Source organism: Lactuca virosa, chromosome 2 (assembly GCF_052849685.1).
Source record: "Lactuca virosa cultivar CGN04683 chromosome 2, Lactuca_virosa_CGN04683_v6, whole genome shotgun sequence".
Lineage (NCBI taxonomy): Eukaryota > Viridiplantae > Streptophyta > Magnoliopsida > Asterales > Asteraceae > Lactuca > Lactuca virosa.
Genome location: NC_136427.1, coordinates 254,624,083 through 254,651,957, shown reverse-complemented (window position 1 = coordinate 254,651,957; position 27,875 = coordinate 254,624,083). Strand labels below are relative to the sequence as shown.

The 27,875-nt window shown below is 41.3% G+C and overlaps 1 protein-coding gene and 1 long non-coding RNA gene across 2 annotated transcripts; both read left to right on the top strand.

Moving 5' to 3' along the window:
- Window positions 1-845: 845 nt before the first annotated feature.
- Window positions 846-3,231, top strand: LOC145160795 (uncharacterized). Its single transcript, XR_013738247.1, has 3 exons — window positions 846-1,233; window positions 2,278-2,319; window positions 3,031-3,231. It is a non-coding gene; the product is annotated as an uncharacterized LOC145160795 (long non-coding RNA).
- A 171-nt stretch (window positions 3,232-3,402) lies between these two features.
- LOC145160791 (uncharacterized) lies at window positions 3,403-10,695 on the top strand. Its single transcript, XM_079080123.1, has 6 exons — window positions 3,403-3,601; window positions 3,681-4,131; window positions 4,215-4,574; window positions 4,664-4,842; window positions 4,949-7,897; window positions 7,981-10,695. Exons 1-6 carry the CDS (start codon window positions 3,494-3,496, stop codon window positions 10,558-10,560), a joined length of 6,627 nt encoding a protein of 2,208 aa, XP_078936249.1. The 5' UTR covers window positions 3,403-3,493; the 3' UTR covers window positions 10,561-10,695.
- The last annotated feature ends 17,180 nt before the right edge of the window (window positions 10,696-27,875 follow it).

The following is a 27,875-nucleotide window of genomic DNA, read 5'->3' as shown; positions in this document are numbered from 1 at the left end:
TTTTAAAACTATATTGGAATAGTTTTACAAATAAGTTGTTATTTTGTATCTTTTTTTTTTGGAAAGGGAACTTCCCTAACAAGGGTTTCCGGGCCAGCTTTCGCGCACCGATTAATCCCCCGCTGCAAACATGAGGCTTTGGCTCATGCCCTGAAGTCACTGCAGGCGAACCTCCATGACCACAAGGGCTGAGTGGTGTCAGGATTTGAACATGGGTCAATAGGTTATCCACCATATCTTCCACATGTCTTACCAAGTCACCACAACCCAAGTGGTTATGTTATTTTGTACCTTTAAGTTCAATTTATCTTAAATATTTATCAATGTTTTATAATAAATACTAAACTTATTTAATATTGTATGTATGAATAATCTCAATCGTTAACCATTTTTTACTTTTATAACCTTCAATTTTCCATGCTTCGGTCCTCTTTTGCTAAAAACAAGTAATAAAAATATATTTTTTTAAAATATACTATCAAGGGTGTGTTTGAGATTGCTTCTCAAACTTCTTATTGACTTTTTGGAAAAGCCGGAAATTTCTGACTTTTAAGAAAAACTATTTTTAAAAAAAAAAAAAAAAAAAAGTTAATGTTTGCCAAACATCTTTTTAACTTATTATCTTTATGAAAAGCTAATAAACCAATAAATCATTTTAAAAAAAAAAAGTCACAAACATTCACCACGAATGTTAAACTAAAAAGAAAAAAGTTTAAACCCATTCCAATTTTGCGAAAACAAGAGGAGAGGAGATAATAAGGTTGAAAGGTCGGTTTCATGGTTATATAAACAAACAGAGGAAACGTCATAAGATAAATAAGATAATGAGATAATCTCTCACTCAAACCCTAATTTAATATTAGCATCCGACGGAGATCACAAATGGCAACTGGAATTAATAGGCAGCCTGATCATGGAATATCTGCTTACAATATTCCTAAATTCTACCACCATTTTGCCTATCATCGTTGGACTTACCACGGTTTAGAATTTACCGTCGTCCATCGTCGTTTGTCGCTTCTTACTTGGAATTCTCCATCGTCATTGCTATTTCCTTTAAATTTCACCATGATCTCGTCACTAGTCAGTAGTCACCACTTGTGCTCTGTGGAGGTCTCGTCAGCAAATCTCTCTCTCTGCTCCTTGTGCCATTTGGCGCTCATTTTCCATTTTTTACTCCACTTGCTACTTTATTACTACTGCTACAGAGATCTTCGTCGTCACACCTCCCAGGTTGGTATACTGCTTGCCATTAGTTGCAATTTTCAAATGTTTTGTGTGTGTTAGTACATATTTTATATATATACATAAAATTCAAATATAGCATTAATGGAATCTTTTAAGTATCATTGACTAAATTTATTGCAGTTCATGATATGGTCATTTGAATAATAACGAATGAATTAGAACTGGTAACAGAACTATTCTTATTCTATAATTTTTGGGGCAAGTGATTTGTCGGCAGTTTATGTCGTTAATTTTGCATCTTATTTTTATTTACTCACACAATATGTTTGCTGAACTACTGTTTAGTCCTTCTTGTTCAAGAACTTGCAAATAAGTACCTTGAACCTCCATAACTACTACATTGTGTTAATTGGGGAGGGAAGTTGTGTTGGAACTTGTGGTATTGCTGCAATGAACTAGTCATAAACTATGATAACTTTCATACAGAAAGTTAGGAGATGAAAGAAGAGATAATGAATGCAACTGTGCAACTAAATTCAAATATATACATATATTAATCTAACAAATTAGCTAATTACTCAAAACTGTTGATGTAAATTCTAGTAGAAGCTCTACTTTTTTTTCTTTTTTTTTTACTTTAGGTGGTATCAGAGGGGTGTAAAGTGTGCATGCCAAAGCACAGGGGGTTGTCTTGAACCTTGCTAAACCATATAGGGAAGATGTGAACTTTATAAAAAACTTATACCTGAAAAAAAGTGTGTGAGAGAGAGAGAGAGAGGACTAATGTCCAATGAATAAGTATTTAGAACTTAACTTGTTTATTATTATTTACTTTAATGATATGACCTTCTACAGGTTTTGTATTATTAGAATATGTTTCAGAAAAGGAAGACAAATGATGAGAGAGACAAAGAGAGATTTTGCAGATTATGGAATTCTTTTTGGAGGGATAGAATGTTTACTTGAGAAATTATTGCAGTTTGTAGGAGTTAACTAGCCTAGGAAATTTTGGAGTTAAAGTTTACTCTTAACATGTTTATGAATGTTCTACTGTTCCAAGTACCAACTTCTGTTGTTCATGCATTGCAGGAAGATCTACTTACACCCGATTGAGTTTGGTTAATGAAGCTGGTTAGTCCACCTTTTCTCATCTCTATATGCTTCCATTTTCAAATTATTAGGTGTTCTAGCATGATTATAGGCAAACACAATTCTTCATATATACATGTTTATGTTGATGATGAAACTGAAATTATATTATTTATCAGCAAAAAGATGTATATAATTTTTTTTTTGCATAATTCAGGAATTATTTTCTATGTACACATCAACAAGAACTTGTTTTTTGTTTTGGGTGATAAGGTCAAAAAAGAGTACTTCTATTATTCCCATTTTTAGTTTTTTGTTATTGTATTTCTTACTTGAGATGCTACAAGGAAGACAAAAGAATAAAACTGATATAGGCCCCCCTTTCATGAGAGTTAAAAAGTAGAAGAAAAAATCTTTGTATGATCCCAAAGCCTTGTTTTTAACACAACCTGTTGTCCGATCTGAAGTCTCATCCTTCTTGTTCCTACTATTCATTGCTGTGGATTTGAGTCATAATTTTTTAAAGTTCTTGATTTGGCATATAACATTTAAGAAAAACTGTTGGATACTACATTACCCTTCCTCTTCTAAGAGTTAAGCAAACTAGCAAAAAATATTATGAGCATCTAATCGTGTCTTCAGTAAAGAAAGTCTTCAAACGCCTTATACATTTTTTGGAGCAAAAGTCTGACTTGTCTTTCCACATTAACCAAAATCCATATCAAGAATCATCTTACACTTTTACATCAACAGGTAGTGGCATTGGAAGACTAAAACATTGTAGAAGATGGACCTGCAACAATCAGTAGCAGACCAATTCACAAATCTGCATCCATGTATGCCTCTGAATACAAGAATAGGCATAATAGGAGGTGGCCCAAGTGGTTTATCAGCAGCTTATGCACTTGCTAAGCTTGGTTATAGAAATGTGACCCTTCTAGAGAAATACCACACAGTCAGTGGCATGTGTGAATCAACTGATATTGAAGGCAATATGCACCTCCTCTTTCCTCTTTCCTCTTTCCTCTTTCCTCTTTCCTCTTTCCTCTTTCCTCTTTATACATTGCTCAATTGGGTAACTCGTCTAAATGATATCGAGTTAAACCTCTTCATTTTTACAGGAAAAATCTACGATCTTGGAGGGCAGGTTCTTGCAGCAAATAGTGCCCCCACTGTTTTCCATTTGGCAAAAGAACTTGGGTCGGAGCTTGAAGAAATGGACTCTCATAAACTAGCCCTCATTGACAGTTCAACTGGGAAATATGAAGACATCCAAGTTGCTGATGATTATGTAGCTGTAATCCCATTAGCCTTTGAACTCCAGGTTAGTATTGTCTTCAACTATTTCTGACAAATCTTTCTGTTTGCTTTCATTTGAAATGTTGAAATGTTATCTTTTGTAGGATAAGGTAAAGAAGTCAGGTAGAAATGGAGTCCATGCCATTAGTGAATTTGCTTCAGAACCAGTTCCTGAGTTCCTGGAGAGTAAAGGGCTAAAATCTGTTCCAAAATCCGTGGCCTATGGATACACTGCTTCTGGATATGGATTTGTTCAAGATATGCCTTATGCTTACATTCATGAATTCACAAGAACTTCAATGGCTGGTAAAATAAGACGGTTTAAAGGTGGGTATATGGGATTCTGGCAGAAATTAAGCAACTCTCTCCCCATACAAGTTCAATGCAACACAGAAGTATTATCCATCAGACGCACCTCCTCAAGTGTCTCTTTAGACACCATGAACAGTAGTAGCAAAGAAGTCAAAACCATGGAATTCGATAAGATCATCATTTCTGGATCTCTTCCTTTTACAAATGGGAAAATATACAGATCACCAACCTATGTTCCACCAGGTAGGTGTATTACAATATCTATATCTTAAAATTCTATTTAAATTCATATGTTGAAACTTGAAATGAATGTATTTCTTTTACAGATACTGTCAATGGGTTGATGGATTTGAGTGATCTTGAGAAGGAGCTGTTTAGTAAAGTGGAGACAATAGATTACTATACGACTGTTTTGAAAATAAAAGGATTCGATCATTTGCCAATTGGATTTTATTACTTTGGCGAGTTCATGGATGATCCTGCAACTATAGGCAACCCAGTGGCTGTTCAGAGATTCTATGCTGACACAGATATTTATCTTTTCTGGTCATATGGTAATTCAGTTGATATCAAAGGTCCAAAAGTGACTCAACTTGCAATTGATGCTGTTAACAGAATGGGTGGTCAAGTTGAGAGTGTAATATTGCAAAGACGCTTCAAGTATTTCCCACATGTTACTAGCCAAGGTATGTAAAAAAAAATGTTAATAACCTCCTTATTCGTGAACTCAAAGAAAGCATATTAAAACTCCATAACACCTTTTCACTTCTTATAGATATGAAGGAAGGATTCTATGACAAAATGGAAATGGAACTTCAAGGTCAGCAAAACACCTACTATGTAGGTGGACTTGTAGCATTTGAACTTACAGAGAGAAATTCAACGTACTCTATGAACCTAATTCGCAAGCACTTTGCAAATGATGACCCTTTACCAAAGTTTCCATATGTGAAGGTAAATTAATATACATCATTAAAAGTTAAAAACACCATTACAATTTGCAGGACCCAATGAATTATTTAGTCTTAAAAAAAAAGCTTTTTGTCCCTCTTTTTTGCAGAGATTGTTTCCACTATTATCAGATAGCTTGGACAGAAACCCTGAACAGCTGGATGAATATCCGGGTGTAACATTCCCTGACTTGTGTAGTCTTGATGGGTATTTGAGCCACTGGGGTACTCATGAAATCACTAAAGACAAAACACTTTACACTTGGATTAATGATGAAGGGGAGGAGGCATATAAGCGGACTTATGGAGAACTTCATGCCAATGCTTCTTGCATTGCTCATAAGCTGTTGACTAGTCAAAAACCAGTTATGTGTCCTGGTGACAGAGTGTTGTTACTTCATGTTCCAGGGCTTGATTTTGTGGATGCGTTCTTCGGCTGTTTAAGGGCAAGATTAATTCCAGTTCCAGTTTTGCCCCCTGATCCTCTCCAAAGAGGTGGACAGGCGCTTTTGAAGTTAGAAAACATTGCTAAATCAAGCGATGCAAAGGCAATCTTGTCAACTGTGCTTTACCATGGAGCTGTAAGGGCAGGGTCTGTAAAAAACTTGATCTCTTTAAAAAGTGGGAAAAGTGCTGCAAAATGGCCTAATCTTCCATGGATACATACAGATTCTCTTGTGAAGAATGCTAAAAGTGTTGACTTTGAAGACTTTAAAATATCAGAACCAAAGGGAGAAGATCTCTGTTTTCTTCAGTTTACTTCTGGATCAACTGGCGATGCTAAAGGAGTAATGATAACTCATGGTGGCCTAATTCATAATGTGAAGTTGATGAGAAACATATACAAGAGCACATCAAGGACAGTTTTAGTAAGTTGGCTACCTCAGTACCATGACATGGGACTAATTGGTGGACTTTTTACATCTCTTGTTAGTGGTGGAAATGCGATTCTCCTCTCTCCTATGACTTTCATTAAAAAGCCTCTTCTGTGGCTTCAAACCATGTGCAAGTATCGAGGCACTCACAGTGCGGGCCCAAATTTCGCATTTGAACTTGTGGTCAGAAGATTAGAGGGTATGAAGGATAAGGTGTTGGATTATGATCTTTCTTCCATGAAGTTTCTTATGGTTGCTGCTGAACCAGTGAGACAAAAAACCCTCATGAGTTTTGTTCAACTTACTGCACCTTTCGGCCTTTCACAACAAGTAATGGCTCCTGGTTATGGGTTAGCAGAAAATTGTGTTTTTGTTTGTTGTGCATATGGAGAAAAGAAGCCCATTTTGGTAGACTGGCAAGGAAGGGTGTGTTGTGGGTATGTTGGTCAAAGTGATGAAGATGTTGACATCAAAATAGTCAACCCAGAAACCGGTTTAGAACACGAGCCCGGGAAGGAAGGAGAGATATGGATCAGCAGTCCAAGTGCTGGAATTGGATACTGGGGAAAGGAAGATTTGAGTGAGAAAACTTTCAGAAATTTACTCGGGGGTAAAAAGTACACAAAAACTGGCGATTTGGGGAGGATAATAGATGGAAACTTGTTCATCACTGGTAGGATTAAAGATCTTATTATTGTAGGTGGAAGAAATATATATTCAGCCGACATAGAAAAAACAGTGGAAAGTGCTTCTGAACTCTTACGCCCCGGTTGTTGTGCTGTCATTGGTGTTCCGGAAGAAACGTTATCCACAAAGGGTATTTCTGTCCCGGATTCTTCTGATCAAGTTGGATTAGTGGTGATTGCAGAGGTTAGAGATGGTAAACCAGTCAGCAAAGAAGTTGTTCAACAAATTCAAATCCGGGTGGCTGAAGAACACGGTGTCACGATCGCATCTGTGAAGCTGATAAAACCTCGAACAATCAGTAAAACGACATCTGGAAAGATAAAAAGATTCGAATGTCTGAAACAGTTTGCTGATGGGACTTTGAATCTTGTTCCAGAACCAATTGTGACTAAAAAAAGGTTGATGAGGTCGTACACTACAGGGACATGTAGGGAAGGGAACACACCTAGGCCTTTACTGGACACCAATCGCCCGTTGCCAGTGCCAGCTGGCGGGCCAAGTCATAAAGAGATTGAAGAGTTTTTGATGGGTGTAGTTTCTGAGCAAACAGGAATTTCTGTGAACAAGATCTCCACAACTGAAGGACTCACATCTTACGGGATTGACTCGATTGGGGTCGTTAGAGCTGCTCAAAAGCTCTCAGATTTCCTTGGGGTTCCAGTTGGAGCAGTTGACGTGTTTACTGCCACTTGTATCTCTGACCTGGCAAGTTTCTCAGAGAATCTTTTACTCAAATCTCAACCAAACAACGCGACTAGCCCTTTTCCTGTTCAAGAATATGAGAATGACACTTCTTTCGATTTGATGACTGAGGTTTCGGCACTTCACCAGTTCAAAATCTGGACATTGCAGATTCTTGCACTTGTGTATATATGCATGATGCTTGTTCTTCCTGCGTATCTATCTGTTTCAATGTTCATGAACTTCATCTCTTCTGGTCATTCGTGGTTAGGGTATGCTACCTGTTTACTTTTTGCTCCTATCGCATGGATATTCTGTATATTCGCAACTTGCATATCGGTGGCTTTTTTTGGTAAATCTTTCCTCCGGCCGAATTACGCTTTGACCCCTGAGGTTTCCATATGGTCTATGGATTTTGTCAAGTGGTGGACGCTTTACAAGGCACAAGAAATTTCTTCCAAGGTTATGGGAACTCACTTGAGGGGGACAGTGTTTTTAAATTACTGGTTTGAGTTGTTTGGAGCAAGAATTGGTTCATCGGTTTTGCTGGATACAGTTGACATTACAGACCCATCTCTGGTTTTTATCGGAGACCAAGCTGTGATTGCAGAAGGTGCACTGATTCAAGGACATGAAGTAAGGAATGGAGTTTTGAGTTTTCTACCAATTAGAATTGGTCAAAGGTCTGAAATCGGTCCTTATGCTGTGATCCAAAAAGGAACTCTTTTGGGGGAAGAAGCTAAAGTGGGAGCCTTACAGAAAACGGAAACCGGAAAGCCTGTTTTCCGATCAGGCAGGCGCAAAAATGTTCAGAAGGTAATTTTTAACTTCTACACTTCATTTTTTTTTTTCCAAAAATGGTGAAAAGTGTTTATTCTTTTGTGTATATTTGGTCTCAGGATGCAGCAATTGACACTCAAACTCCGGCAATCTATCACCTGATGGGTATTTACATGGTCGGATTTCTAAGTTCTCTTTCAGCCGGAATAGCTTACTTCCTTTACACATCTTTATATCAAGAGTCACCATCTCTTAACCACTTTGCGTTTCTCTGTGTTGCCGGAGCTTTCCACTGGCTTCCTTTCACGATTATCGCGTATGCTACCATGATTGTTACCACCTCAGTGGACCCACTGACCTTTGCCACGTCACTTGCTGCTGCTTACCTGGCTCATGGCTTGATCCTCAGCTTACTAACCTGCACAATCACATGGTTCCTTGAGAAAGAAGAAGAGAGCCTGTTTAAAATATGGCTTCGCCATCGGATCAATATTTCTTGCCATCTTAAATTCGCCAAGCTTCTTTCCGGAACTGAAGCATTTTGTATGTATTTACGGTTGTTGGGTGCAAAGGTCGGAAACCATTGTTCGATTAGAGCCATCAACCCAGTTTCCGACCCTAGACTGATTTCAATCGGTAACGGCGTTCATTTGGGTGACTTTAGCAGAATTATTGCTGGGTTCTACTCTATTACCGGGTTTAAAAGTGGGAAAGTTGAAGTTCACGATAACGCAGTAGTTGGAAGTCAGAGCCTTCTCCTACCTGGTTCAGTCGTTCAAAATGATGTCATTCTTGGTGCTCTTTCAGTGGCTCCAATCGATTCAGTTCTCCAAAGAGGTGGTGTTTACATTGGTTCTCAAACTCCGGTTATGATTAAAAACACCATGCATGCCCTAGATGAACGCATAGAAGAAATGGATGTGAAATACAAGAAGATCGTCGGAAACCTAGCTGCTAATCTCGCTGCCACTACTCTTAAAGTCAAATCGAGATACTTTCATAGAGTCGGAGTTAGTGGGAAGGGAATCTTAAAGATTTATGATGACATTACAGGATTTCCAAATCATAAAATCTTCTACCCGGGGAAAACTTACCCTATCATCATCAGACACAGTAACAGCTTAAGCGCAGATGATGATGCAAGACTCGATGCACGTGGTGCAGCTGTGAGAATCCTATCTGCCGAAGCCGAAACCGAAACCCCGATTCTCGACCTGACATTGAAAACCGGAAATGCATTCTATGCAAGGACGATCTCCGATTTCGCCACGTGGCTCGTTTGTGGACTGCCAGCAAGAGAACAGCACGTGAAGCGGGTCCCACATGTGCGTGACGCTGTATGGACATCACTTCGCAACACCGATTCATTTACCAGTTTGCATTACTTCTCAAACATATGCAGGATTTTTCGGTTCGAAGATGGAAGTGAAATGTATGTCAAATTTAAATTGAGACCTTTTGACGATAACATACCTGAAGAATCCGGTAGGATTGAACCCATCGGAATCCTTCCTCCAGAAACCGGTGCAATTCCGAGAGACGTTAATGACAAAAGGCCACCTGTTTTCCTTGCTGATGATTTTCAACACAGGGTGAGTCAACCAGGTGGGGTTAGGTATGTTTTCCAGTTACAGATCCGAGACGTACCCAAAGATGAACTCACCCAAGACATCGCACTTGACTGCACAAAACCATGGGACGAAACCCAATTCCCGTATATCGATGTGGGAGAGATAACAATCGATCAAAATAACACACGAGAACAATCGGAGAAGTTACAGTTCAATCCTTTCTTGAGATGCAACGAGGTGGATGTAATTCGCGCCACATCCTCCTCACAGAGTGCTTCAATCGATCACGGCCGTTCATTGATATACGAGATCTGTCAACATCTGAGAAACGGTCAGCCACTTCCGGAGTCATGGAGGAGTTTCATAGAACAATCCGATGTCAAAGTAGACCTCTCCGGTTGTCCCATGGCAGCAACAGTAACAACACCGCCGGAGAACAAAAACTCCGGCGAAGTGACTCTGGCGAGAACATGGTACCAAACTTCATGGACACTATTTGGGCAGCCTCTGTTACAGACGTTCTTGCCTTACTTCCTAATGGCGTTGCTAATCTCGGGTCCGTTAAACTTGATGTTTTACATAAAGTCAACAACCGGGTACCCGATTCAGTGGCTGTTGCCTCTATTTTGGGTGTGTTCCGGTGTGTGTGGTGGGATAGCATGTGTGATTGCAAAGTGGGTGTTGGTGGGAAAGAAGAAAGAGGGTGGGAGTGTGTTGATTTGGGGGAAAGAGGTGTTTATGGACACGATTTGGCAGGCGTTTAGGACGTTGGTGGGGGAGTATTTCATGGAAATAGTGAGTGGGAGTTTTTTGTTTGTTGTGTGGATGAAGGTGATGGGGTCGGAGATTGATTTGAATGGAGGGGCTTATGTGGACAGTATGGGGGCGGTGTTGAACCCTGAGATGGTGGAGATTGAAGGCGGTGGGTGTGTGGGGCGGGAGGCTTTGTTGTTTGGACATATTTATGAAGGAGATGGTGGGAAGGTCAAGTTTGGGAAGATTAGGGTTGGTGAAGATGGGTTTGTAGGGAGTAGGAGTGTTGTTATGCCGGGTGTCAGGGTGGAGAATGGTGGTAGTCTCAGTGCACTGTCACTTGCATTTAAGGGAGAAATTATTAAGTCTAAATAAATACTTGTGATTCAAGGGAGAAATCGTTAAGTGAAATCATTTACATTCTCTATGTTCGTTGCTGTATCGAGTAATAAAAGCATTTCACACTTGCAATTTTACTAAAATAGGTAATATATTCCCCTCTCTTCCTTCTTCTTGTTGTATAACTTAACAATAGTCTATAAGTTGATGAAAAATGATAATGTCTTCTTTTCATGTTCTTCAAGAACGTTAACGGAGTATCTTTCTCCCATATAGCAAGCAGTATTACAGAATTTGATTGCGTGACCTACTGTTCAACCATAAGCCAGTTTTGCATGATTTGTTCAACGTTGCACATAAATATGTTTTATGATAACCAAAAGCATATCTAGTAGGCATACATTCCCCTGCATTCCATATCAACGTCATGTCAGCATGACATCTTGTAAGCTTATTTAGACATCTGTCAGCATGACATCTTGTAAGCTTATTTAGACATCTTGTACGCTCATGTCAGCATGCCCACATCTTTGTGTACTTCATATGCTCGTTTAAACTAGTATGCTTTTCGGCGAATTCTTTTCATATGATTGCAGTTGAAACTGAAATTGATAGTAGTCGTCGTATTTGAACTTCTTGCTATTCCTTTTTTTTTGTTCTTTATTTCGACCCATTGGACGAGGAATTGGTTCAATATTGGGTATTTCATAGTCGTTGTCGTTAAGGTCGACTCATATATGATCATCCCATAGTATTTCATACGAATTCGAGTCGGTTGATTTACGAGATCACAAACCTCGGAAGAAAGGTTCAACCGTTCCAAAGCGCTTCCATTTCGTATCATCTTTTATAATACGCTAAACATGCAAAAACTTGAAAGGCACACCTGTTTCCTCATAAACATGTACTCCGTTTTCTCTATAATACTTACCTCACTTTCCCTGCTTCTCCATTGGTTGTATAAGTTTTTGTAGATACCATTAAATTGTGAGACAACCTTGTTGACGTTTCCTCACTTCGACTAGACTTGGTCTTTTAGTTTGGTACTCGGCACCTCGTTCCATCCCTTGGCAAAAACGAGTCATAATATGAAGCCAAAATTTGTCCTGGTCATTGTCGGTGCACGCACTTTCGATATATGGAACCACGATTTTGCCAACTCAACCTCCTCTTCATGATCCTATTTCTTACGGGATTTGTTTTTGATTTTCTTGGGTTGGTTTTGGGCTGGGGTTCGGATTGAGGTTGGGTTTATGGTTAGGGTGGGGTGGGGCTTGCAATGAGGGTTCAAGTAAGGTTTGGAATTGGTTGAATTTGATGAAAAAAATTTGTTGTGATATTGGGTATTGGGTATAAATCGACTGATCACCACTAAACATTGGGTTTGGAGAGTAAATCGGAGCGTCTAATTGTGGACGATAAGGTTGTGGTGAAGAAGGATCCTATGTGAAAATTTTATGGTGGAAGTGTGGAAGAATTGTTGTTTGGAGACATTTTGTAGTAGTGAATGAAGAATTAGGGTGTAGGATCGAAAAAAAAATGTTAGAGAAATGGTTGATATATATTGGTAGAAAGGGAAAAAGAATATATATATAGCCAACAGCTATTTTTTTGGGAAGAGGAAGGAGGTGCCATTAAACAGATGCCGTTCCTTCATGTGTTTTTGGTCTACCTTTCCTAGGGGGCGGTGTTCCAAAGTTTCCCATTTATGTCACTATGATTTCAGACATACACTTCTTGTAGCCTTAGTGGGCATACATTCCCTCCATCTCATACCAATTTTTTTTTTAAAGTAACTATTTTAAATCAACTAAAGTTAATTTTAAAAACTATAAATATAAAACAAAACATAAAACTTTTATTGAAAGTTAAAGCGAACAACATTACATAACCGGAAATTAAATAAAACGTAACACTTCGATTTGGATAATGAAGAAGAACCGGTGCCCACCTTGGCGAACTGACAAAATTATAAACACGATTTCCCAACATGAACAACTTGATTTCAAACCAAACCATAACGTTTTATATTTACTATTACAATACAAACCTCACTACAAGTTACCTACTTTACTCTCTTATGAACACACAGATTTCAAGATTTCAACATATTATCAACCAAGAATATGAAACCCTAAGTTCAAACCCTAATATGTAAGAACAAAACGAAGACGAGAGAGAATCAACAAGATAATATATGCTTGAATGAATGATAACACAACAACTCAGCTTTATATATGTTGGGTTGTCATTAACCCGACAACCGGCGAGATAACCCAAAAAAATAATAATAATAAATAAACAAGATAAGATACACTCAACACCCCTCAACAATTACGAATATGCACCTGAGACACCGGATATAAAAGAAACGCAATACAAAACTAAAAAGGACAAATTGTTAGTTTGCTTAAAATACATTTCGTTATCTCAACACCCCCGGTCAAACTAATCATTTGACAACTTATTTGACAGGAAAAGGATCAACCAAACACATTTTTTCACAAAGATTTTCATGTTCAAAAGAACCAAGAGAATTAGTCAAAACATCAACAATTTGATTAACACAACCAACCTTAACAAGATTAATAACACCATCTGCAATCTTTTTCTTAATAAAGTGAACATTTATTTCGCCAATTGGGAATAGTGCAATTGGTATGGGTGAGCAAACCAAGAAACCGACGAAACCGAAATCGAAAAAACTGAAATCGAAGCAAAACCGACGGTTAGGGTTTTGATTTTTTTAAAACCGAAAAATCGGGTTCGGTTTTGGTTTTTACCCATAAACCGACCCATCTAACCCGAGAAACCGACCCATACTTAAAACCGACAAACCGCCCCAAGAAACAGACCCATCCAACCCGTGAAACCGACTCATACTTGATTGTAATAGACTATTACGGGCTTTGTTTGTAACTTGTAATAGACTATTTGGTTGTAAGACTCATGTTTTTTGAAGTATTTAACTTTAATTTGGTGTTTTTTAAAGTATTTAACTTATTGCTTCATTTCTGGAAAACGGGTTAAAACCCAAAACCCATGGGTTTAAACCCAGAACCCGTGAGTGTATGGGCTGAACCCAAGAAACCGAAAAACCGTCCAAACCGACCTCAGAACCCGAGAAACTGAACCGACCAGAAACCGATCCTATTAGGTTCTGAAAACCAGAAACCGACCATTTATGGGTTGGGTTGGGTTTGGGTCCAAAACCGACCGAGAGGCCGGTGCTAACAAGAATTGAAGGATTAACACTAACACCGTTGTCGTTCAAAAAAAAATGAACATCTATTTCAAAATGCTTAGTTTATCATGAAACGCTGTTTAAAGCCAATTTGATTGCAAATCCATTATCACAAAAAAGATTAAACGGAACAGTATTACTAAACTTTAAATAATACAAAATTTTTAACACCAAAATTATTCACATGTTAAAGAACCAAAAGCCCAATACTCAGACTCAATTGATAACCTGGAAATTGTAGATTGTTTTTTTACTTCTCCAAGAAATAAGAGAATCACCAAAATAGACCAAATAAGCACTTACTTATTTTCAAGAAAATAGACACTTAGCCCCATCAGCATCAGAAAAACCTCTCAAAACAAGAGAATAAGTTTTTAAATAACAAACCCTTTTTCCAGGACTGTTTTTAAGATATCTTAACAACCTCAAAGCAATTCTTAAACGAGATCTTCTAGGTTACATGTCACTTCGGTCACATCCGAAGTCGGTACCATTCACTATATCTTTGTTACCAAAGATCTTTTCTGTAACATCGACTAACAATGTGTCACTATGTGACAACTAAAGAGGGTGGATGCATTGGAGGAATGTCTTGCTTGAAGGTGAGGAGGTTTTAAGAGGGTTGAACACTCTGATTAAACTGGAGTTGAAATGGGTTAGGAGGAGCTTAGTCTGATTCGTGATTAATTTCACATCAAGATGAAAGGGTTTGGTGTGTTGGTAGTAAGATCCATTGTAATTTAAAGATATTATAAATTGTAATTTAAATAAAAAAAGATGAAAAATAATAGAGAAAATGATACAAATGGCCTACGAACTGTCTAGGGTTAGTTCTTTTAGTTCCTTAACTGTTTTTGTGACTTTATGAGGAAACCAACTCGTAAGCAACTGGTCTTTTTAGTCCATTTTATTGGTTTTAGCCATAATGATGGGCCTATAATTAATTAACTATTATGACATGGCATAATAATTATTGTGTAACATCCGGATTTCCAGGTATCATAAATTGAGTATTTATTTTAAGTCAAGGAGAGGGACTCGACGAGTTGATGCCTAGACTCGTCGAGTACGATCGGGATTGCTGACTAGGATTAATGAACGGAGTCGACGAGTCGGCAAGTGGACTCGACGAGTCCGCGCTGTGGACAGAAACCCTAAATCTTCGGGCATGTGCCCTATTTAAGGGATCTTATGGCCCTCATTTGCGGCCACCTTCACCCTTGAGAGCACCAGAGAACCTGAGAGCATTGTGAGTGAGATAAGAAGCCATTTTCTTCATTTCTAGTGTGATTTTTGCAAGAAAGAAGGAAGGAGGGCAAGCTAGGCGGATTGAGGAGCTCAGATCTGCTATCATTTGATCAGAAGAGGCTGCCAGAGGTATAAATCTATGCTCATTCTCATGTATATGGTGGCCTACTTAAATCTAGGGTTTTCTTATGCCTTCTTTAGCTTGGATTCGAAGCATATGAGGTCCCAAGGTGGAATTCTTCTTAGATCTGGACCTTAAGAGGTCCATAGAGTCCTAACTATCCTGCTTTATGCTATCCCTTTGGAGATATGAACCTAGGTTGCCATTTTAGAAGCTATTTCACCAAAAGAAGCCCTATGAGTGTTGCATGAGCGTAAAGGTTGGACCTTTACGTAATTATTGTGTATTGGAAGGTCAGATCTATAGGTCAGAGAAGCAGATCTGACCTCAGAAGGTCATTTGAGTAATCTCATGGACGAAACTCGCCGAGTCCATGAGCGGACTCGGCGAGTCGGATCGTGTTGCACCACGATTCGTGTTCAGTGGTAACCCGTTGAGAGAAAGGTTAACTCGACGAGTCGAGTTAGGCTTTAGGAGGATTCAGAGGACACGTATGGACTCGCTGAGTCACCCGAGTGCACTCGACGAGTCTGGTCAAAATTAGACCGTTGGCTGGGGTTGACTTTTAGGGTTTGGTCAACATTTGGACATTGGACCATTGGAGGGGTAAAATGGTCTTTTCCCCTTCTGAGAGAATATAGGGAGGGATTTAGTCTAGCCTTTGAGAGCCGTATTAATTAGAGGTAATTACTTTATGTGATTAGGCGGAGGCTAGATCAGATATTCGAGTTCGAGACTTTTCCGAGATTACCCGAGGTGAGTCTTCTCACTATACTTTACCTAGAGTGGTAATTATGTGTGACCGGAAGGTCTTATGTGCTATGAGTAGAATGCGATGTATGTTGTTATATGATATATATGTGCTATGTATGTTTTGAATAGTATAGTATGGACCGGAAGGTCATTATGATATGGACCGGAAGGTCAACAGTGTATGGACCGGAAGGTCAAGATGACGAGGACCGGAAGGTCATCAGGGTAGGGTCGGAAGGTCTACCCGAGTTGTGGAGCCGGAAGGTCCACTGAGACACATTGGCCGGAAGGCATCATAGATCTATAGCCTCGAGTGGCTAATCGATATGAATGTGGTATTGTGGGGAACTCACTAAGCTTTTATGCTTACCGTTTGTGTGATATGTGTTTCAGGTACCAGTGAGGATCGTGGGAAGGCGTCGGCATGATTTGTACACACTGGAAGAAGAGTTGTTGGAGATTCTGGGATTTCTTATTATTATGACATTTGACATTATGAGATTTTGAGAACTATTTTATGAGTTTTATTATGTTGAAAAATGAAAATTTGTTTTGAAAATTTACGTTGTTACAAGTTGGTATCAGAGCCTTGGTTTGAGGGATTCGGATGCACCTTCGGGTGTATCTGAACTCAAACTGAGGATTTGAGAAAGTTTTTCAAAAAAGAAACAATTTTTCTAAAAAGAGTAAAGGATTTTCAAGAAAAGAAGAACGGAGCAGTGTGTACGATCAGCCAGCGTCCGAGCGGTGATTTCCCAAAATACCCTTACCTTATGTGTTATGAGATATTATGTGATATGCTATGCATGCTAGAGTAGGCTAGGTATTCCTATTAGGGCTAGAGTGGCCTGATTTGTGATGCCTTAGCCTAGGAGATTTTTGCTGCTATGAGATGCTTTGAGAGTGCGTAGGTAGCAGTGAGGAGCTTATGAGAAGTCTACCGAAGGGTAGCCTATGCTTAGCGAGATATAGAGTACTTGCGATCTGGGATCCTAGGAGGAGGACTTGGAATGAATGCTGATGCGGTGTGGAAGGTAGTATAGGGCCCGTACTACTGAAAACACCGGATCAGTGTGCAGTCCAAGTAAGAGTCCTTAGGGTACTAGGGAACAAGTAGGGATGAGTTATCGAGTGCGAGTACACTCGAGCGAGTCTCTGATTTTTTTATGTTGTATTTCAGAGACATCATGGTTAGGACACGCCACAGACCACGGGCCAGCGGCGTGAGTGAAGAGGAGCTTCGTCAGATGATCCACGATGAGGTGGCTGCGGCTATCCGCGCAGAGATACCGGAGATGTTTGGGTCTATCAAGACCACCCTGATTGAGACGTTTGACGAGAGATACGCAGCGGTTACTGAGGCTGCGGCTGTTGCAGCTACTGCAGCTGTGGCTGCTGCTAGACCTCAGGGGGGTGACTCATTGTTGTTCCGGAAGTTCAGCAACACGAAGCCACCAGATTTTGATGGGACGCAGGATCCAATTGAGGCGATGAGATGGATTTCTGATATCGAAGGATGCTTCTACACCTGTTCGTGTCCGGAGCACCTAAGGGTTCGGTTTGCACTGAACCAGCTTCGCCTAGGAGCGAAGGACTGGTGGAAGTTTGTGACGGCAAAACTTCACCCTTGAGGAGATCTCAGAGGTGACCTGGGAGAGGTTCACCACCATGTTCAGAGACAAGTATGTTCCCCCGGTGGAGAGGGAACGGTTGGCACAGGAGTTCTTGTCCCTCAAGCAGGGGACGGAGTCCGTGACTGTGATTACACGGATGTTTCACGAGAGGGCGTTGTTTTGCCCTGAGCACGTGTCGTCTGAGCAGGCACGAATGAGCCGGTATTTGAGCATTCTGAGGAGGGACATTCGGGAGTTCGTGGCGAACTCGACTTACCGGACATTTGCTGAGCTCCAAGCAAATGCCCGGAAGAGGGAGATTGAGCTAGAGACTCAGGCCAGGGAGGAGGCCGAGTCTCAGGGGAAGGATAGGCGGCCGGTACAGTCTCATCCGACAGCCAAGCGGACTAAGTCCGCTGATACGAGATCTGGAGGCCAGAAGGGCCGCACTTGTGGGAAGTGCGGCAAGGGACATGATGGAGTGTGTCGAGCGGGTGCTTGCTACAAATGTGGCAAGGAGGGGCATAAAGCCAAGGACTGCCCCAAGGGATTTATGGTTTGCTTTCATTGCAACCAGACGGGTCACCGGAGGGCCGAGTGACCACAGCTGTTACAGGGATCTGCCCCTGCTACTGCACGAGCTACTGAGGGTCGGCCAGTGAAGGTCGAGGCACCGAAGGCTCGCGGGAGAGCCTTCCAGTTGACAGCGGAGGAGGTCCGCGCAGCGCCCGATGTCGTGGCTGGTATGTATTCTTTCATTTATTTATGTTGAGCTGAGATATTATGCTTATATTATGATATGCGTAGGTAATTTTCTTGTGAGTTCGGTACCTGCTTTGGTGTTATTTGACTCGGGTGCGAGTCGATCATTCGTGTCGTTAGCGTTTAGTCAGCACCTCAGCATTCGACGAGAGGCGTTAAGTCGACCTCTACGAGTTTCCATAGCTGACGAGCGAGCGGTGTATGCTACTGACGTGATTCGAGGATGTGTACTCGAGATCTTCGGTGTTGAGTTCCCGTTAGATCTGGTACCCGATTGCGATGGGGGACGTTTGCGTTATAGTGGGCATGGATTGGTTGAGCCGATTTGGGGCGGTTATAGACTGCGAGCGTCATATGGTGACGATACGAGACCCTAGTGGGGGAGTGCTGACTATATATGGCGAGGGTACCCGAAGTGGGTCAGCATTTTGTTCGGCTGCCAGAGCGAGACAGAGTCTACAGCAGGGCTGCAGCGGGTTTGTAGCTTATGTGATGGATACTCGAATGGCCGCTGAGAGGCCGAGTTCGGTTGATGATGTTCCGATAGTGCGTGAGTTCCCGGATGTTTTTCCCGAGGAGTTGCCGGGTGTACCTCCCGAGAGGCAGGTGGAGTTCCGCATCGATTTGGTTCCAGGGGCAGCGCCTATCGCCAAGGCGCCTTATCGCCTTGCACCGCCAGAGATACAGGAGTTATCCTCGCAGCTACAGGAGCTGCTGGGGAAGGGGTTTATTCGACCGAGTAGCTCGCCGTGGGGAGCGCCGATCCTTTTTGTCAAGAAAAAGGATGGTTCACACCGGATGTGCATTGATTACCGGGAGTTGAACAAGTTGACGGTCAAGAACCGTTATCCATTACCGAGGATCGATGATCTGTTCGATCAGTTGCAGGGAGCATCTTGGTTCTCCAAGATAGACCTGAGGTCTGGATATCACCAGATGAGGGTGCGTGATGAGGATATTCAGAAGACGACGTTTAGGACTCGTTATGGACACTACGAGTTCGTGGTGATGCCTTTCGAGCTCACCAACGCACCAGCAGCTTTCATGGATCTCATGAACAGAGTATGCAGACCGATGTTGGATAGATCGGTGATTGTGTTTATAGACGATATCCTGGTGTATTCGATATCTAGAGAGCAGCATGAGGAGCACCTGAGAGAGATTCTCGGAGTTTTGAGGTCGGAGAGGCTTTACGCCAAATTCTCCAAGTGTGATTTCTGGTTACGAGAGATCCAGTTCTTGGGACACCTCGTCAACCAGAATGGGATACTGGTCGATCCGGCCAAGATTGAGGCGGTTATGAGCTGGCAGGTGCCGAGATCCCCCACCGAGATCAGGAGTTTTCTAGGGTTTGCCGGCTACTATCGGAGATTTATCAAGGATTTCTCCAAGATTGTCGTGCCTCTCACTAGGATGACCCGGAAGGGCGTTGCTTTTACGTGGGGTCCAGAGCAGCAGACCTCGTTTGAGACTCTTCGCCAGAGGCTGTGCGAAGCCCCGGTGTTAACCCTTCCAGAGGGAATGGAGGATTTCATGGTGTATTGTGACGCATCGATATCGGGGTTGGGTGCGGTGCTTATGCAGAGAGGGCACGTGATAGCGTACGCATCGAGGCAGCCGGAGCCTCACGAGGCGAGGTATCCCACCCACGATTTGGAGTTGGGGCGGTGGTGTTCGCCCTCAAGATATGGCGCCATTATTTGTATGGGGTTCGGTGTACCATATACACGGACCACAAGAGTTTGAAGTATCTGATGGATCAGCCCAACCTAAATATGCGCCAGAGGAGATGGTTGGATGTAGTAAAGGATTATGATTGTGAGATCCTGTACCACCCGGGCAAGGCTAACGTGGTAGCCGATGCCCTGAGTCGTAGGGCGGAGAATGCCCCGATACGAGATATTTGTATGAGGATGATGATGATGCTCCGGTGTTGGATACCATCCGAGAGGCCCAGGCAGAGGCTATGAGACCGGAGAACCGCAAGAGAGAGCGGGTGGTTGGGCAGGTATCTGAGTTTGTTACCGATAGTCGAGGGCTTATGACCTTTCAGGGTCGGATTTGGGTGTCGTTTACGGGCGGGGCACGTACCATCCTGATGGAGGAGACGCACAGATCGAGGTTCTCGATCCATCCCGGGGCCACTAAGATGTATTTGGACCTGAAGAGAGAGTATTGGTGGCCCTGTATGAAGAGGGATGTGGCGTGGTTTGTTGAGAGGTGCTTGACCTGTCGCAGGGTTAAGGCCGAGCACCAACGTCCGCATGGCAAGTTGCAGCCACTCGAGATTCCCCAGTGGAAGTGGGAACAGATTTCCATGGATTTCATCACCAAATTGCCGAGGACCGCGAGGGGTGTCGATGCAATTTGGGTGATCGTTGACCGGCTGACGAAGAGCGCTCACTTCCTTGCTATCAGCGAGAGCTCTTCCGCAGAGAGACTAGCAGAGATGTATGTGAGAGAGGTGGTATCGCGACATGGAGTACTGATCTCGATTGTGTCAGATCGATATGTACGTTTCACTTCCAGATTCTGGAAGAAATTCCATGAGGAGTTGGGTACGAGGTTGCATTTCAGCACCACTTACCACCCACAGACGGACGGACAGAGTGAGCGGACTATTCAGACGCTCGAGGACATGCTTCGAGCATGTGTGTTGGACTTCGGAGGAAGTTGGGACACGTATTTACCATTGGCTGAGTTTTCCTATAACAACAGCCACCATTCGAGTATTGGTATGCCTCCCTTCGAGTTATTGTATGGGAGGAGGTGTCGGACTCCCATCTGCTGGGAAGAGGTAGGGCAGTGAGTGATGGGTAGCACCGAGATAGTGCTTCAGACGACTGAGCAGATACAGCAGGTCAGACAAAGGTTGCTGACAACTCAGAGTCGCCAGAAGAGTTATGCGGACCGGCGGCGATCCGAGCTCGAGTTCCAGGTTGGGGATTTTGTACTCCTGAAGGTATCTCCTTGGAAAGGAGTGATCCGATTCAGGAAGAGGGGCAAGCTGGGGCCCCGATACATTGGTCCCTTCAGGGTGACCGCGAGGGTGGGTAAGGTGGCTTACCGTCTGGAGCTACTTGCGGAGTTGAGCCAGATACATGATACCTTCCACGTGTCTCAGTTGAGGAACTGTATAGCCGACGAGTCGGCGGTGGTGCCACTAGAGGATATACAGGTGGATGCGAGCCTGAATTATGTTGAGAGGCCGATCGCGATACTGGATCGGAGGATCAAGATTCTGAGGATCAAGATTGTGGTGAAGAAGGATCCTATGTGAAAATTTTATGGTGGAAGTGTGGAAGAATTGTTGTTTGGAGACATTTTGTAGTAGTGAATGAAGAATTAGGGTGTAGGATTGAAAAAAAATGTTAGTGAAATGGTTGATATATATTGGTAGAAAGGGAAAGAGAATATATATATATATATATATATATATATATATATATATATATATATATATATATATATATATATATATATATATATAGCCAACGGCTATTTTTTTGGGAAGAGGAAGGAGGTGCCATTAAACAGATGTCGTTCCTTCATGTGTTTTTGGTCTACCTTTCCTAGGGGGCGGTGTTCCAAAGTTTCCCATTTATGTCACTATGATTTCAGACATACACTTCTTGTAGCCTTAGTGGGCATACATTTCCTCCATCTCATACCAATTTTTTTTTAAAGTAACTATTTTAAATCAACTAAAGTTAATTTTAAAAACTATAAATATAAAACAAAACATAAAACTTTTATTGAAAGTTAAAGCGAACAACATTACATAACCGGAAATTAAATAAAACGTAACACTTCGATTTGGATAATGAAGCAGAACCGGTGCCCACCTTAGCGAACTGACAAAATTATAAACACGATTTCCCAACATGAACAACTTGATTTCAAACCAAACCATAACGTTTTATATTTACTATTACAATACAAACCTCACTACAAGTTACCTACTTTACTCTCTTATGAACACACAGATTTCAAGATTTCAACATATTATCAACCAAGAATATGAAACCCTAAGTTCAAACCCTAATATGTAAGAACAAAATGAAGACGAGAGAGAATCAACAAGATAATATATGCTTGAATGAATGATAACACAACAACTCAGCTTTATATATGTTGGGTTGTCATTAACCCGACAACCGGCGAGATAACCCAAAAAAATAATAATAAATAAATAAATAAGATAAGATACACTCAACACCCCTCAACAATTACGAATATGCACCTGAGACACCGGATATAAAAGAAACGCAATACAAAACTAAAAAGGACAAATTGTTAGTTTGCTTAAAATACATTTCGTTATCTCAACACCCCCGGTCAAACTAATCATTTGACAACTTATTTGACAGAAAAAGGATCAACCAAACACATTTTTTCACAAAGATTTTCATGTTCAAAAGAACCAAGAGAATTAGTCAAAACATCAACAATTTGATTAACACAACCAACCTTAACAAGATTAATAACACCATCTGCAATCTTTTCCTTAATAAAGTGAACATTTATTTCACCAATTGGGAATAGTGCAATTGGTATGGGTGATCAAACCAAGAAACCGACGAAACCGAAATCGAAAAAACTGAAATCGAAGCAAAACCGACGGTTAGGGTTTTGATTTTTTTAAAACCGAAAAATCGGGTTCGGTTTTGGTTTTTACCCATAAACCGACCCATCTAACCCGAGAAACCGACCCATACTTAAAACCGACAAACCGCCCCAAGAAACAGACCCATCCAACCCGTGAAACCGACTCATACTTGATTGTAATAGACTATTACGGGCTTTGTTTGTAACTTGTAATAGACTATTTGGTTGTAAGACTCATGTTTTTTGAAGTATTTAACTTTAATTTGGTGTTTTTTAAAGTATTTAACTTATTGCTTCATTTCTGGAAAACGGGTTAAAACCCAAAACCCATGGGTTTAAACCCAGAACCCGTGAGTGTATGGGCTGAACCCAAGAAACCGAAAAACCGTCCAAACCGACCTCAGAACCCGAGAAACTGAACCGACCAGAAACCGATCCTATTAGGTTCTGAAAACCAGAAACCGACCATTTATGGGTTGGGTTGGGTTTGGGTCCAAAACCGACCCAAACCGACCCATGCACAGCCCTACCGATTGGTAGAGGCATCACCTCTTAGTTTACGAGGATGGAGAGGCCGGTGCTAACAAGAATTGAAGGATTAACACTAACACCGTTGTCGTTCAAAAAAAAATGAACATCTATTTCAAAATGCTTAGTTTATCATGAAACGATGTTTAAAGCCAATTTGATTGCAAATCCATTATCACAAAAAAGATTAAACGGAACAGTATTACTAAACTGTAAATAATACAAAATTTTTAACACCAAAATTATTCACATGTTAAAGAACCAAAAGCCCAATACTCAGACTCAATTGATAACCTGGAAATTGTAGATTGTTTTTTTACTTCTCCAAGAAATAAGAGAATCACCAAAATAGACCAAATAAGCACTTACTTATTTTCTAGAAAATAGACACTTAGCCCCATCAGCATCAGAAAAACCTCTCAAAACAAGAGAATAAGTTTTTAAATAACAAACCCTTTTTCCAGGACTGTTTTTAAGATATCTTAACAACCTCAAAGCAATTCTTAAACGAGATCTTCTAGGTTACATGTCACTTCGGTCACATCCGAAGTCGGTACCATTCACTATATCTTTGTTACCAACGATCTTTTCTGTAACATCGACTAACAATGTGTCACTATGTGACAACTAAAGAGGGTGGATGCATTGGAGGAATGTCTTGCTTGAAGGTGAGGAGGTTTTAAGAGGGTTGAACACTCTGATTAAACTGGAGTTGAAATGGGTTAGGAGGAGCTTAGTCTGATTCGTGATTAATTTCACATCAAGATGAAAGGGTTTGGTGTGTTGGTAGTAAGATCCATTGTAATTTAAAGATATTATAAATTGTAATTTAAATAAAAAAAGATGAAAAATAATAGAGAAAATGATACAAATGGCCTACGAACTGTCTAGGGTTAGTTCTTTTAGTTCCTTAACTATTTTCGTGACTTTATGAGGAAACCAACTCATAAGCAACTGGTCTTTTTAGTCCATTTTATTGGTTTTAGCCATAATGATGGGCCTATAACTAATTAACTATTATGACATGGCATAATAATTATTGTGTAACATCCGGATTTCCAGGTATCATAAATTGAGTATTTATTTTAAGTCAAGGAGAGGGACTCGACGAGTTGACGCCTAGACTCGTCGAGTAGGATCGCGATTGCTGACTAGGATTAATGAACGGACTCGACGAGTCGGCAAGTGGACTCGACGAGTCCGCGCTGTGGACAGAAACCCTAAATCTTCGGGCATGTGCCCTATTTAAGGGATCTTATGGCCCTCATTTGCGGCCACCTTCACCCTTGAGAGCACCAGAGAACCTGAGAGCATTGTGAGTGAGATAAGAAGCCATTTTCTTCATTTCTAGTGTGATTTTTGCAAGAAAGAAGGAAGGAGGGCAAGCTAGGCGGATTGAGGAGCTCAGATCTGCTATCATTTGATCAGAAGAGGCTGCCAGAGGTATAAATCTATGCTCATTCTCATGTATATGGTGGCCTACTTAAATCTAGGGTTTTCTTATGCCTTCTTTAGCTTGGATTCGAAGCATATGAGGTCCCAAGGTGGAATTCTTCTTAGATCTGGACCTTAAGAGGTCCAGAGAGTCCTAACTATCCTGCTTTATGCTATCCCTTTGGAGATATGAACCTAGGTTGCCATTTTAGAAGCTATTTCACCAAAAGAAGCCCTATGAGTGTTGCATGAGCGTAAAGGTTGGACCTTTACGTAATTATTGTGTATTGGAAGGTTAGATATATAGGTCAGAGAAGCAGATCTGACCTCAGAAGGTCATTTGAGTAATCTCATGGACGAAACTCGCCGAGTCCATGAGCGGACTCGGCGAGTCGGATCGTGTTGCACCACGATTCGTGTTCAGTGGTAACCCGTTGAGAGAAAGGTTAACTCGACGAGTCGAGTTAGGCTTTAGGAGGATTCAGAGGACACGTATGGACTCGCCGAGTCACCCGAGTGCACTCGACGAGTCTGGTCAAAATTAGACCGTTGGCTAGGGTTGACTTTTAGGGTTTGGTCAACATTTGGACATTGGACCATTGGAGGGGTAAAATGGTCTTTTCCCCTTCTGAGAGAATATAGGGAGGGATTTAGTCTAGCCTTTGAGAGTCGTATTAATTAGAGGTAATTACTTTATGTGATTAGGCGGAGGCTAGATCAGATATTCGAGTTCAAGACTTTTCCGAGATTACCCGAGGTGAGTCTTCTCACTATACTTTACCTAGAGTGGTAATTAGGTGTGACCGGAAGGTCTTATGTGCTATGAGTAGAATGTGATGTATGCTGTTATATGATATGTATGTGCTATGTATGTTTTGAATAGTATAGTATGGACCGGAAGGTCATTATGATATGGACCGGAAGGTCAACAGTGTATGGACCGGAAGGTCATTATGATATGGACCGGAAGGTCAACAGTGTATGGACCGGAAGGTCAAGATGACGAGGACCGGAAGGTCATCAGGGTAGGACCGGAAGGTCTACCCGAGTTGTGGAGCCGGAAGTTCCACTGAGACACATTGGTCGGAAGGCATCATAGATCTATTGCCTCGAGTGGCTAATCGATATGAATGTGGTATTTTGGGGAACTCACTAAGCTTTTATGCTTACCGTTTGTGTGATATGTGTTTCAGGTACCAGTGAGGATCGCGGGAAGGCGCCGGCATGATTTGTACACACTGGAAGAAGAGTTGTTGGAGATTCTGGGATTTCTTATTATTATGACATTTGACATTATGAGATTTTGAGAACTATTTTATGAGTTTTATTATGTTGAAAAATGAAAAATTGTTTTGAAAATTTACGTTGTTACATATTGACAAAACAATAAATGATATATTCCTCCTTTAAAAATCGATTTAGGGTTTCTTCATGAACGAATGACTTCTTCTTCTTCTAAAGTGATGATCTCGAACTCAAGTCCAAAACCCTAATTCTTGACTTAAGGAAAAAAGGGCTCCTTTACCCCTGCCTCAATGGGCCTCCCTCCCCCTAAGGCCCAAATCCGTAAAAAACCCAAAAAGGCATCCAAGCCCAACTACAAGGCCTCTAAGGCCCAATATGGCCCAAGAACCCCCAACATGGCCGTAAGCCCAAAAAATGACCTGATTGTCAATCAGGTGGGCCCGAGGCCTAAATTAAACAAGTCCATGCATACGCCCAAAATATGTTGAAGCCTCTGCTATCTGGATTTCAAGCCAGTACGCCCGGCGTACTCCTAGCGTACGCCCAGCGTACTCGGCTAAGGTCAAGAACCGCCAATCTTCCGAAGGCCATAACGTCTTCATTCTAAGTCCGATTTCGTTATTCTTTATATCCACGGGAAGGAAACGAGAAGCTCTACACTTCTATCAACTCTCCCTTGCCTTAAAACTTTTCTAACATAAACCCAAACTTCATAAAGGCTCGAACTGATACTTACTGATATGTCCTTGGGCTCCAACACAAACCGAACACTCGGTCCCCACAACCTACATTATCCATCACCAAATGGGTGTTACAGACACCACGACTTGTTACGAACGAATATAAATTTGAATACATCGTACACAAGTATCGGAACCATATCCCAAGAAACATGCAAAAGAAATGGTACGAAACAATAAAATAACATGGAAAGGACAAGAGACGTGTCTGTCTGTAGACCAGATAATAAATGAAGGACCGGTCAAGACTATGAACTCTTCTAACAACGAGCAGCCTGTAAATACCCCCAAAGACATGATATCTGAGGCAGAGTAAGGTAAGGCAAAAAAGAGATAACATACATAGCATTAAGGTAACATTGAGATCACAATCTAATTTAGGCATCAGAGAGCTATGTCGGGGTCCAAATTAGATTACGATTTCGTTTCCGAAGGCCATAACCCTCGGTATGGTTGTCTGATGCCTAAATTAACTCCCGTGGATATAAAGAATGACGAAATCGGACTTAGAATGAAGAAGTTATGACTTTCGGAAGATTGGCGGTTCTTGACCCTAGCCGAGTACGTTGGGCGTACGCTAGGAGTATGTCGGGCGTACCAGCTCGTCATCCGGATCGCAGAGGCTTCAGCATATGTTAGGTGTATGCATAGACTTGTTTAAGTTAGGCCTCGGGCCCACCTGATTGTAGCATGTCATTTTTTGGGCTTAAGGCCATGTTGGGGGTTCTTGGGCCATATTGGGCCTTAGAGGCCTTGTAGTTGGGCTTGGATGCCTTTTTGGGCTTTTTATGGATTTGGGCCTTAAGAGGAAGGGAGGCCCATTGAGGCAGGGGTAAAAGAGCCCTTTTTGCCTTAAGTCAAGAATTAGGGTTTTGGACTTGAGTTTGAGATCATCACTCTAGAAGAAGAAGAGCAATCATAGGAGAAGAAGAAGTCATTCGTTCATGAAGAAACCCTAAATCGATTTTTAAAGGAGGAATATATCATTTATTGTTTTGTCAATAATTATTATGTCATATCATAATAGTTAAGCCAAGTCATCATTTAATCTGTAA

What these genes read in the sequence shown, in the direction of transcription:
- LOC145160791 (XM_079080123.1), top strand. Translation starts at nt 3,494, where the DNA reads ATGGACTCTCATAAACTAGCCCTCATTGACAGTTCAACTGGGAAATAT. An exon ending in CCCACATGTTACTAGCCAAG is followed by an intron (nt 4,575 to 4,663) that starts GTATGTAAAAAA and finishes CACTTCTTATAG; the next exon opens with ATATGAAGGAAGGATTCTAT. An exon ending in CAAAGTTTCCATATGTGAAG is followed by an intron (nt 4,843 to 4,948) that starts GTAAATTAATAT and finishes TCTTTTTTGCAG; the next exon opens with AGATTGTTTCCACTATTATC.